Source organism: Aquarana catesbeiana, linkage group LG03, assembly GCF_042186555.1.
Source record: "Aquarana catesbeiana isolate 2022-GZ linkage group LG03, ASM4218655v1, whole genome shotgun sequence".
Lineage (NCBI taxonomy): Eukaryota > Metazoa > Chordata > Amphibia > Anura > Ranidae > Aquarana > Aquarana catesbeiana.
The window spans coordinates 600,051,687-600,064,519 of record NC_133326.1 but is presented as its reverse complement, the minus strand read 5'-3'; the positions used below and the strand labels follow the sequence as shown (position 1 = coordinate 600,064,519).

General features: G+C 41.8%; 1 protein-coding gene across 1 annotated transcript in view; it reads left to right on the top strand.

The window, feature by feature from the left end:
- CNNM4 (cyclin and CBS domain divalent metal cation transport mediator 4) overlaps positions 1-6,632 on the top strand; it is an 80,176-nt gene extending 73,544 nt beyond the window's left edge. Inside the window, exon 8 of the mRNA XM_073622077.1 lies at positions 1,761-6,632. Within this exon, the coding sequence (XP_073478178.1) occupies positions 1,761-1,949 (189 nt within the window). The 3' untranslated portion in view covers positions 1,950-6,632. The remainder of the gene's footprint in view (positions 1-1,760) is intronic.
- Positions 6,633-12,833: the final 6,201 nt, after the last annotated feature.

The following is a 12,833-nucleotide window of genomic DNA, read 5'->3' as shown; positions in this document are numbered from 1 at the left end:
GCGGCAACTATTTACTTTCTGCTAGAAAACCTATCCAATAAATAAATCTAATTTCTTCATAAGTTTAGGCCAAAATGTTTTGTGCTACATCTTTGGTATTAAAAAAAAAAAAAAAATCACTTTAATGTATATTGATAATTTTAGTTAGTGTCTACAAACGATAGGTTATATACTGGATTTTTTAAATTTTTTTTTTTTATACTAGTAATGGCAGACATTAGCGACTTAAAGGGGGCCTGCAATAGTGCAGCGGGCAATCTGACATGAACGCTGGGGAAGAACTGACCCTGACATCACCAGTGACACTAACAGTGATCAGTGCTAATAATCTACACTGTAGTAATGACACTGGCTGGGAAGGGGCAATCAAGGGGGTTAACGGTGTGCCTACAATGTATATTGTGTGCACCACGTACTGTTTTTACTGAGCAATATGCCAGGTTTTTATTCTGTGTTTCGCAAGGAGAATAAAAGCACATCGCTGCTGTCTGTAAAGAGCCCTATGTTTTTTACCAACACAGAGCTCTCTTCTGCCATTCGCTCAGCCGATCACTGAGTTCCAGTCATAAATCATTGGCTGGAACCCGCTGATTAGGCATGTGCTGTAGCATATGACAGCACAGTCGGGACTGCGTGCACACCCCTTACCCGGAGGTGCTGGATCACATACATGTACGTGAGCCAGCACAGTGGGGCCACTTTGCTGTAAATCTGTGGTAGATGGTCTGCAAGTGGTTAAGCTTTGACAATAAAATCTAGAACTGATTGGTTACTATGCACAGCTGCCCCAGATTCTGTGTGCACCAGTTTTAGTATATATCCCCCATTGAGTCAATCCATCAAGGGACATAGCGGTATACTGGGAGAATTCTTCAATCATGAAAGATTAGCATACATAGCTTTTTCTTCCACTGGTGTCTTTAGTAACTGCATTTGGAAATGTTGTACTACAGATGCAGGTGACCACCATGCAAATAAAACAAAGATGTTTTTTGTAATCAGTACCGGCATCATTGGAAAATTTTGGTATTGGCTATTTTATTACCAGGGTGGATCTGATTTATATCAAGTCGCTTTAAATCACTAGTAAAAAGGCTTGAAAGAAATCATAATTTTTAAAGAGCAACTGTCATCTCTGTCCTGCAGCGGCACCTACTTTGAGTGGATACCCGCTAACAGGCGCTGCCATAATGGATGTGAAATGACAGGTGCTCTTTAAATGTAAGGATTTATTCTTGCTGGTAGTTAGAATCTTTAATATTTGCAAACAAAATGAAGGTTTCCCATTTTAAAATAAGCTGTCAGGTTAGTAAAACAGTGATATCAGAACCGATTCAATCATACAGTTTGTAGTGTACATAAATGTGCAAAACAATGGGCTAAAGGAATATTCCTGAACTTTGTTTTTATCTCATGGTTACTGTGAAATTGTGTGACTGCGTCAATGCAGTACATGTTATCTCAGCTTACAGAGCTTGGATTCATTGAATGAGTTTATCAAAAATGTAAATATTGCAGAATATAAAGCCTCAGGCTCCATTTCATGCTGAATAAACTAAATTATTAATCTGTCTTAAATGGAAAACCTATCTTTAGAACACTTTACTTCAAAAGCATTTTATTAAAATAAATTTGATTTAAATCCAAATTATTATTTTTTTTTTTTTTTTTTTTTCTATCATTGATTTTTATCCACCCTGTTTATTACTGATCATTCTAATATGTCAGGAAAACTTGATGATACTGTACATTTTATTCAGATCACACGGGACCAGTATCAAGGAGCCCTGATGTCCTCCCGGATGGATAGTAGTCCGCAGTCCCCTGAAGGTGGAACCCACAAGCTGGATAGCACTATATCGGAGCGCAGTGAGGTTGTGGTGGATGAAACAACCAGTCTTTTAAATCAGAGGAACTCAGAGCACAGTTTGCATCACAATGCTGTCTGACACCAACTCCAATGCTAAGCATCGATCTGCATGTACTTTACCAGAGGATCAGATAGAAAAACACTTTTGCAATATTTGACTGGGCACAGAGTGCCAGTGCACTGCATGCAAAGCTTTATCCTAAGACAAGAGTTTCACAAAGCCTGCAGAGCTGCACTGCACATGACTAAAGGATAGCGATTCCCGTTGAGTGTTCAGCTCATCAGTGGTCTGTGAAGAAAGTTGCTATTCTACAGCCCTGGACTTGTCTAGAGGAGAACACAAGACTACCAAAGGGGATCTGGAAATTCTGCAATACTTTTGGGAATGATATGATGCTGTGTGGAGCATCAACTCAGGGAAGGAGTTCTATATGTGCACTGGAGACCCCTGCCTCATAGGGGGGGGTCTATTTGTTTGTCTTCCAGGGGAGTGGGTTGATATAATATGCAGTTGCAATTTACTGACCATTGCTAGAAGGGCCCTCCAGAAGGTTTTTGCCTTGAATAGCTCTGGCCCTGCCAAAAAAGTAGAAATGTTTTGGTTAATTCTCTTCTCTGTGATAGAAGGCATTCTGATACTGATATATTTACCCAGCACTCCAAATTGGAAATGGTGGTGACCAATAATATATACCAGCAATCAAACTCTGGTTACAGTGTCATAAATGGAACCAATGGTAACACTCAGTTCTCCATCAGTATTTTCTTCCAAAGATGGAGAAGCTCTTGCTGAATTCTTAGCAGTATGCTAAACGTTCTTTTTGACCCAAAGTATTTTGTCATGTTCATGTGGTGAGCATTGAGGAACAATGGAATATACTTGTTGCCGTTATGGAATCTTGTCAGTGCTGGCCACTGCTAACGTTGCAGTTGGAAGGCCTTACGGCCTTAACAATAAATGGTTCTTAACTGTGGATTCCCAAAGGCTATTGTCACCGTTTCCAGAGATTGGCCTATGCAGTCAAGGGGCCCCAGTGGATAATAAAATTTAATGGACATTTTACAAAGCTGCACAGATTTGTAATGTTTTACCTGTAGGTCATCTGGGTCCACTTAGAAGCCTGGCTAATAAACTTCTAATTGGCAACCCCCACATCCTGACTGGTTGCTATGACCGGAAAACCATTGGATGCTCAATCCCAGCATTGCAGAGCTGAAATCCAACGGATGAGACCGGATGTGAGGGGACCCAAATGACCTACAAGTAAAACCATAAAATTATTGATTATTTTACAAAGCTGCACAGATTTTTAATATCTACTGGGTCCCCTTTGACTGCATTGGCTATTTTCTGGAAAAGGTGAACTTGACCTTTAAAGTGGTGGTAAACCTCTGACATTAAATGTGAACAAAGCATATCTGTCTATAGTGTGTCTTGTCTCCAGAGTACTAAGTGTCATTTCTGTCTGCTGCCACCTTTCTCTGCTATGTGCAGTGACTTCTAACAAGTTTTCATTACACCAGAGCTAATAAGTTTATGGGGGGGGGGGCTCCAGCACACAGTGTGTGATTGACAGCCTTATCTCTGTTCCTGTGTGCTGTGTGAAGGGGGGTGTGTCCCTTCCCTCCAATCCGCTCGCACTGAGCCCTGCAGAGTGTAACATCAGCTCCCTGCCCCCTGCTTTCTGAAAGATCAGAAGAACTGTATATGTTCTGGAATTTGAACATCTGTAGAGGAGAGATGGCTGCAGAGAAACAGGCACAACCTATGTAGGAGCATTTGTTTATCTCTGTATATTACCTGAGGCTAGTCCCTTCATTGGATATATGTAGGGGTTTACAACCACTTTGTGCAGTAACCCATAGGAACCAAAATTAATATATACTCTGCTGAAGTCAAAGCAGTATGAGCTAGACTGGTTGCTATGGGTTATAGCACTGAATTAGAACTTAAAAAGCATTTATTGAATAAGGATGGTAATGTCTTTTGATTTATAACTTTTCACACTCTATTTTTCTATAAATGTTTGTTTACATTGCACAGTTTCGTTTTACTGTGGAGCGTATGACTTTAATTCTGCACACTGTTTGAACATGTTGCATTTGTAAAGTGTGAGCCCTGTGCCCAATTACAATCATTCTTAAAAGCCAAACTCCTGGCAAACATACATATATGTATGTAATATATGTGAGCTGTTTTACTTGCCAGATTTGTAACTCCTTTAGACCCCTTTCACACCGGGGGCGGTGCCGACGCTTTTAACTCCCCGCTAGTGGCTGAAGAAATGGTAAATGGCGCCCGTGTTGCGGCGCTTCTGAATTGCTTTGCAGGCGCTTCAGCAGCACTGCCCATTAATTTCAATGGGCAGGCGCAGTGCGAGAGCAGTGTATACACCGCTCCCACACCGGCCCAGAGATGCTGCTTGCAGGACTTTTTTTCCCTGTCCTGCAAGCACCTCCGCCCAAGTGTGAAAGCACTCGGGCATTCACTTTGGGGTGGCTTGAGAGGCACTTTTCAGGTGCTCTTCAGGTGATCTTTTTAGTGCAAAAAATGCCTAAGAAGTGCCCCAGTGTGAAAGGGGTCTAAGTGATTAGATGGATTTCCTTGCAGACTAATCTGCAGTTAAGCAATACAGTTGCAGGGCCTACTCCAGCCTGTGCCTAGACAATGTATTAGAAGCAGCAGCAGTATGTAGACTGACAGAGCTGTGCGAAGTAATAGAGCCCTGACTAGCTTGGAGGGGCTGACCCCACCTCTTCCTGTCTGAGTGCTGCAGTGCAGGAGATTACAGGAGACCTGTGTAGAGATGGAAGTACTTCTATGTGTTTTGCCAGTAGTTCTACATTAACTGTACCGACATGACACTGAGGCCTAAATGTTTGAACTGGCAAACCTTGGTTTTGTGTTTCTTGGCCTGATGGAGTGTCACCAGTTTTGTATGTTAAACACAAGTTTCTGCAATACACTTTTCTCAATGGAAAATGCAGCAAATGTACACAATGTGCTGCCTGATGTGCAGCCAAAGCTGATCAGTGTCTTTATCTACAGCAGTGATGGCGAACCTTGGCACCCCAGATGTTTTGCAACTACATTTCCCATGATGCTCATGCACTCTGCAGCGTAGTTGAGCATCATGGGAAATGTATTTCTAAAACCTCTGGGGTGCCAAGGTTCGCCATCACTGATCTACAGTATGTCAATGAAGAAGACTAACTACATGGAGGATACTTTCACACAATACACCCAGGATTAGCCTAAATGTAGGGGACATGGCGCCCAGTATCAAAGGCTTAAAACAAGCCTTCATATAGTTTCAAGATAAGTGTTGTGTTTATTATGTTTTGTGGATTTTCTGCAAAGGTTACCCTGGACAGCATGGTGGATCTTCATCACTTGTGCTGGAGAAAGGGTGGCTTGCACAATGTTCTTCCATGTATAATTCTCAAATCGTATCTTTTATTGGTGCACACAAAGCATGGTCTTCCTGTGCTCCTCTATAGGACTGCAGCACCAAAAAAAAAAATCTTCCAGGGACTTATTTTGAATATGTATCATATCCCTTCCTCCCTGAGAGCAGTTGTTGTTATGGCTACCTCCAGTGTTTTTTGCACTTAAAGTATAACTTGAGGAAAACCTTTTTTTTTTTTTTTTTTTTTTCTTGATTTTAGATAGTGGAAAGGAATTAGAAAATGTAGTTTTTCAATGCTGTCTGTGCCTCGTTAGGGAGATTTGCCCTCCTTTATTTGTTCTTTCTACCATTAAAGTAGAATTCAAGGCAAGACCTAACTACTCTTCAAAACGCTCCCTAACCCGTGTAAGAAAGATCTGTATACTTATTTTCAGGTGGTCCGGTCACTTGATCCCTTGTGTCGGCCAGTGGAGAGGAGAGGGTGCTCTGACAGCTGGTAATGCCTGGGAGCAGTGATGTCATCCATAGGCTCCTATGGCCCAGATGTTGAAGTATTCCCTCTTCTCCCCTGCAGCTGCCACTGACTGACAGAGGGGAGCCGGATCACGTTACTGGATTTGAGTAGCCTGAAAATAGACAAGTATGCAAGGCTTTCTTAGGCATGTTTGTCAGAATAGGTGTTAGGAGGGGGGCCAGGAGCAGTTTTAAGAATACTTTGGTTTCGCCTGGAATTCAACTTTAAATACCAAGAGTGACTGACAATACCAAGTTTTTAGGTTGTCACCAAAGCAGGAATAAAGGGTAAATATTGGATGGGCACACTAGTTCTGGTAACATCCAGGGATTCTCCCACATTGGGGTTTCCCCTCCCTTACTAATTTGACTATGGTATAGGAAAGGAGGGGAGATCTCCCCCAATGGGACACAAAGTGCAAAAAGAAAAACTGACCCTGCCTTACTTTTTCCAAAATGAGGAATTTCTTTTTCCTTCACCACTACTTTTAATGTGCATAATGAGGTTCCCTGTATTTGAAGAAGAGCCAAACAATACAAATTTGGAATGTATAGTTTACTCCTCCTTCCCTTTTTCTTTAGAAAATTTTTAAGTCCATTTTGATTCCAAGTTGGTGTATTAGGTTAGTCAGTGTGTATAATACATACTTTTAGGTTGTATACACAGGTATTTTAAATGCTTGCTTGTACATTGTGTGCCCATCACAGTAGGTTAACTAGTAGCACTATTGTGGTCACATAGTCTGTAATTTTATATAGCACAAATTGGCTTTTCAAGGAATAGTTTAGTGTTGAACAGTTCCTCCCTTTTTTTTTTTTTTTTTTTTTGTCCTCTGTACCTATAGATGCACGGCATAGTGTTGGCATGATCTGTCATCTTAAAGTTAGTCTGGACAGGCAGAAGCTACCTTTGCCAGATTCTGAATAGGACATATCAAGTGATGTACCACATCTGGTACTGCGTTGGTTATTTTAGAGATAATAGTGTAGAAAATATTTATTTGAAATGTAGCTGCAAGCGTGGAATGGAAGCAACTCCAAACCTTTTCTAAAGCACTTATAGTGGTGCCCCCTGAAAGAAAATTTGCCCATATTATGTACTACCCCCTTTAAACCTTCCAGCCTTTTGATCACTGGTAGAGGCAGTTGTTTTGGGAGTTGGAGCTGTGTTCATCTGCCTCTTGTAAACTAGCTGCTTCCCATCTCTGTAGGTCCAAGGTGGAATTAGTCAGTCAATGCTAAACCTCCTGATTCAGCCATGCGTAGGGACTGTGGGGTTGCAACACCAAATGGCTACTTAGATCTTTTTAAGGCTTTCTCTGATCTGCTTCATTATCTAAAATAAGACGTTTAATGGAAGTGGATATGTTGCTGGACCAGGGATCTGTGGTACGGAGGTTTTGTCTCTGAGAGACATATAAAAAGCCTTTTGGGTGAAGTCGCAAATATCAGTTCGTGTCACACTGTTTTTTGTTTTATGGTTTTAATTTTATTTGACAGTATGCACAAGCCATAAACAGTTTCTTGTATCTGGAGCTGCCATCTTCTGTAGTGGCAAATCAGATCCTTCTTGCTCAGGGACTCTGAATTAATCAGATGTTAGAAATGGTGTTTACGGAGTTCCAGAAGAAGGGAAATGTGTTTGTTTTTTTTTTTGTTTTTTCCCTCAGGAGGGGTGGGTGAAACGAGGGTACGATTTCAGATGACTGTAAATATAATAATTGTTTAATTATTAAAGAGTTTATTATATAAGCTTGCTTGGAGTTCATCTAATTCTGTTTCTGGTTTATGTCAAGCCAACGTCTTCCAGAGTGCTGTGTGGGCCCATTCATCTCTATACAGTAGTGAAGGTAACAGTTACTGGCGCATGATGGCACGCATCTACAAATGGCGGAAAGGAGCAACACCTTGTGCTGATTTGTGCCACACTTCAGGCTTGATAGGCTGTGTTCGTTATAAAGCTAAGGAGAATGTTGTATGAGTGCATGCCTGAACATCAAGCTGTGTCTCAGTTGAGGAGTCCTTGCACACGATGGTATTTCTAGATTAAGTTGTGACAGGTGATATTATGGAATACAGTATATTCTAATGCAATGCCAAAGACATTTTGACAACTGTGGGAAGAAAGAAGGTCTTGTAAGGAAGTTTTTGGGAAGACCTGGAGATGATGGAGAACTCAGAGTAAGGTAGGGATTCCTGCTGGAAGGGTGACATCTTATTCTATGTTTTTTAATAGAACCTGTTGCAGCCTTTTTAACATGGAATCCTTGAAATGGCTTTCAGGCCTTAGTGTTGGTTTACACCTATATGTTCGCTCTGGCCTGTTTTTTGCACAAGCACAGCAGCATATTCACCTTAATGGGCTGCTGTACCTGTGGGAAATGCAGGAAAGATGTTTCTTCACCTTTTTTAAAGCTGCAAGGAAGTCACATTGTGCTTTCCCACCTTGCGAATTCCTGCAAATGCATTGTTTAGATGCGTGGAGGTGCCATTATGAATTGATAGCAGTCCCTGCCTGTCTGTAAAAGGGCAATGCATTTTGACTGTGGGAACAAGTGTGATACCCACAACCCCCCGAACAAGTGTGAACCTAGCCTTGGCTTACACCTATGCGTCAGTGCGGCCTTCGGTTTTTGCATGGGCACAGCAGCCCATTTGCTTGAACATATTCGAACTGCCTATAGTCGACTTAAAGTGGAACTTTAGGCAGAAAATTTAAGTCCTGCTAGATCTCTTGAGGCTGACCCTTTTTGCTGGTATAACTTTGTAAAACATTAAAAATAAGTGTCTATACTGTTTAACCACTTCAATACAGTGGATTTTCACCCCCTTCCTGCCCAGGCCAATTTTCAGTTTTCAGTGCTGTCGCGCTTTGAATGACAATTGCGCAGTCGTGCAACACTGTACCCAAATGAAATCCCCCCCCCACAAAGCTATCTTTTGGTGGTATTTGATCACCTCTGCGGGTTTTATTTCTTGCGCTATAAACAAGAGTGACAAGTTTGGAAAACACATTTTTTACTTTTTTTCTATAATAAATATCCCAATTTAAAAAAAAAAAAAAACATTTCTTCCTCAGTTTAGGCCGATATGCATTCTACATATTTTTGGTAAAAAAAAAAAATCGCAATAAGCATATATTGTTTGGTTTGTGCAAAAGTTGTGTGTTGAGTTTGTCTACAAAATAGGGGATAGCTTTATTATTATTATTTATTATTATTTTTTATTATTTTTTATTATCATGACTGTGACATTGAGGTGGACATATCGGACACTTTTGACACTATTTTGGGACCATTTATACAGCGATCAGTGTACTGTATAAATGTCACTGGCAGAGAAGGGGGTTAACTGTTACCTAGGGGAGTGATTCTAACTGTAGGGGGGGGGGGGGGGGACGACAACTCACAAGAGGAGGAGACCGATCGGTGTTCCTCTGTATTGGGAACACGCAATCTGTCTCCTCTTCCCTGACAGATCCACGTCCCTGCTCTGTTACCGGCAATCGCGGGTGCCCGGCAGACATCGTGGCTGCCGGGCACGTGCATCGGCTTCCGAGTGACGTGCATTCCCCCTAGACAGCCGGGAAGCTGAGGACGTTATATGATGCCCGCCCAGGATGGGAGATCCCTCCTGCGGACGTCATTTGACTATGGGCAGAGAAGGAAGTGGTTAAAATCCAGTAAAACTCTGTCTCACCCTGCTCTGCACATGCTCAGTTGCTCTCCATTTTTAGGCACTGCTGAATTTGTAGAGGCCGATCTGCTGACAGCCTTACAGCAGAATTAGACCCTCCTATCATTTACAGCCAAGGAAGCTGCTTCTGTTTGAACTGCAGCTGCCATGGTGCTGCACATCAGTTAGGATACCAGCCATTTGATGGTTTGACAGTTTGGTTGAGGACACCAATCTAATGTGACAGTTTGCATTCCCAGCATTGTAACTGTTTTTTTTTTTTTTTTTGAAACCGGTAAATTGATGGGTTTAGTTCTGCTTTATGATTTACTGCTGGGGCTTTAGGTTTCAGCAAAATGGCAGCCTCCAGCAAGAAGTAACAGGAACAATGCTGGAGGCATTTCACAGCACACACTAATTTTGGTAGCATAATTATTAAAGTGGCGTTCCACCCAAAAGTGGAAGCTCCGCTTATCTGCCTCTCCCCCCTCCAGTGCCACATTTGGCACCTTTCAAGGGGGGGGAGCAGTGTACCTAGTTTTTGACAGGTACACGTCCCCACTTCCGAGAGATCTTGCTGTGATGGGATCATTCAGAAGTTCAGCACCCATCCTCCTTCCCCCGCTGCTGGGCCATTCAGAAAGCGCAGCGTGCTTTGCGCATGCGCAGCAGGAAACCGGTTGTGAAGCTGAAAAACTTCGCTGCCGGTTTCCCTTACCACGAATTGTGGTGGAAGCACCCGAGAGCTGATGGAAACATCGGCGGGGTGCCGTCATCTCTGGATTCCAGGACAGGTAAGTGTCCTAATATAAAAAGTCTGCTGTTTTTTTGTTTTTTTGTTTTTTTGTTTTTTTGTTTTTTTCCCCCCTTCAATGTGGAATGTTTGTTCCTTGCTAAAGAATTAATTTTTTTTTTTTTTGTTTTTTGTTTTTTTAACAAGTGCAAAGTTCCACTTTAAAATGTGACCACTTGCTAACAGTCATGTAAATAGGCTACTTGGAATGCAAGTGAATAATACCCAAGTATGGCAAATGATCACTAAACAGATTGAACAATTGGCTCCCAACAGAGTAAGCTACGCAATGCTTGCACAATGCTCCAGTAATGTGTGTTGGATAGTTAAAAGAATAAATCCTGCAATAATCGGGGAGTAGCCAAAATTATAATACGTGTATGCCAATACCCCACTGATCTGGGGAGGTGTCTCCAAAAATGTGACTACAATAAAATGTGAAAAAAATGTGTATCTGACACCTACAATGGTGAATACAATAAATATACTTTATTAATCATTTTACCATATAAAAAAATCAGTTCCAATGTGTTCTGGTACACCCCCTCTTCTCCCAAGACTGCCCACTCAACCTATATCCCTCTAAGAACCCCTACTCACTACCACACCGGGGGAAAGATGAGTAAACGGATGCTCCGAGAATCCGTTTATTTACCATTCCCCCGGGGGGGAGTAGTTGGTATGGATTCTTATGCCCTGTACACACGGTCGGATTTTCCGACGAAAAATGTGTGATAGGACCTTGTTGTCGGAAATTCCGACCGTGTGTAGGCTCCATCACACATTTTCCATCGGATTTTCCGACACAAAAAGTTTGAGAGCTTGCTATAAAATTTTCCGACAAAATCCGTTGTCGGAAATTCTGATCGTGTGTACACAAATCGGACGGACAAAGTGCCACGCATGCTCAGAATAAATAAAGAGATGAAAGCTATTGGCTACTGCCCCATTTATAGTCCCGACGTAGGCGTTTTACGTCACCGCGTTTAGAACAATCGGATTTTCCGACAACTTTGTGTGACCGTGTGTGTGCAAGACAAGTTTGAGCCAACATCCCTCGGAAAAAAATCCTAGGATTTTGTTGTCGGAATGTCCGAACGTGTGTATGGGGCATTAGAGGGATATAGGTTGAGTTGGGAGGAGAGGGGGGTGTACCAGAACATATCGGAACTGTTGTGTTTTTTTTTTTTTTTTTTTTCTTCTTTTGTATTGTAAATTCATTAAAGTATCTTTTTTGTTTTTGACCCTATATATTATTTTTAATATTTTTTTTCTACACATTTATATTGTGGATAGTTAAAAGAACTACTATATGCTACTTTTATAGGGAGTTATTTGTTCCTTTTTGTGTAGTGATAATTTGCTGCACCTATGTTTCATCACTTGTCTGGTTGTACACGAGCCCGATATCTTTTCGCAGCTAGAGATTACCCCCCCCCCCCCCCCCCCTGTCTAGCTTTACCTAGAGCTAGCTAATAATAAAGGAAGAATTTTACACCGTCATTGATTTACAGGACACAATAGGCCACGTAAAAGCTGGATGGGCAAGGCCAAGTTAACACTTGAGTGTTGGCCACTTTAGGTGATTTTTATACGCGTTTTCAGGCATGTTTGTTTTTAAACCAGTAGAAACCCATTTACTAGAAGACTGGCTGTTAGGTGAGAAAAACTTATGTTTGCATGTCTTTTTCGGTGCTCCCTTTAAAGTCAATAGGGGCCAAAAACTTTTTTAGCTTGATAAGTGAGAGCATATCAATTAGATGTGAACAGGCCCCATAGAAATCTTGTTGCACTTCAGCAAATGTGACCAATTGTTTAGGTGTGAAATGGGGGCCAAGTGTCTGAGTTGTCCATGGCAATCGGTCCATCAATAATTTGTCCAGGATTGAAAATAAAAGCTGTGTGTGTGTGTGTGTGTGTGTGTGTATGTATATATGTATGTATATATATATTATTTAGCGCGAGCCCTGTAATAATGCTATTTGGTTTACAAAGATCCTAGCCAATAATACTGTCCTCCCAGTACCTAGGCCCTTTGTAACTGAGTCTCCATTCACAAATAGGGCCTCATTCACACTGGCATACTACAATGTACAGCCGTGTAAGGGGCCATGTTTGCCTGTACAGGTGTTCTGTTCAGGCAGTCCCATTGATGTCAGGTGAGACGCAGCAGCTGCACGAACAGTCGCTGCTCCCAATTTTACAGCCATGTAGGGGCACAGCCCTGAAGGCACACTGCGTTTCAGACTGCGCGCCTGTACAGCTTCCAATTGGGAGCAGTGACTGTCCGTGCTGAACAGAACACCTGTACAGGCAAATGTGGCCCTCATGTAGCTGTATGACTGTGGGAACGAGGCCAAAGTATTCTTCTTTTTCAGTCCTTTAAAAAAAAAAAAAAATTACATACAAAATGGCAGGTAAGTGGGGAAAAAAAAAACATAAGAACAATATACATTTCACAGTGAACCAGCCAAAAAGGCCAGCACTACCAGTCATAGGAGACTCCAACCAGAGTCCCCAGATCCAAAACCTGTTATACATGAAATCTGCTTGGTTTATATATTAAATTGTC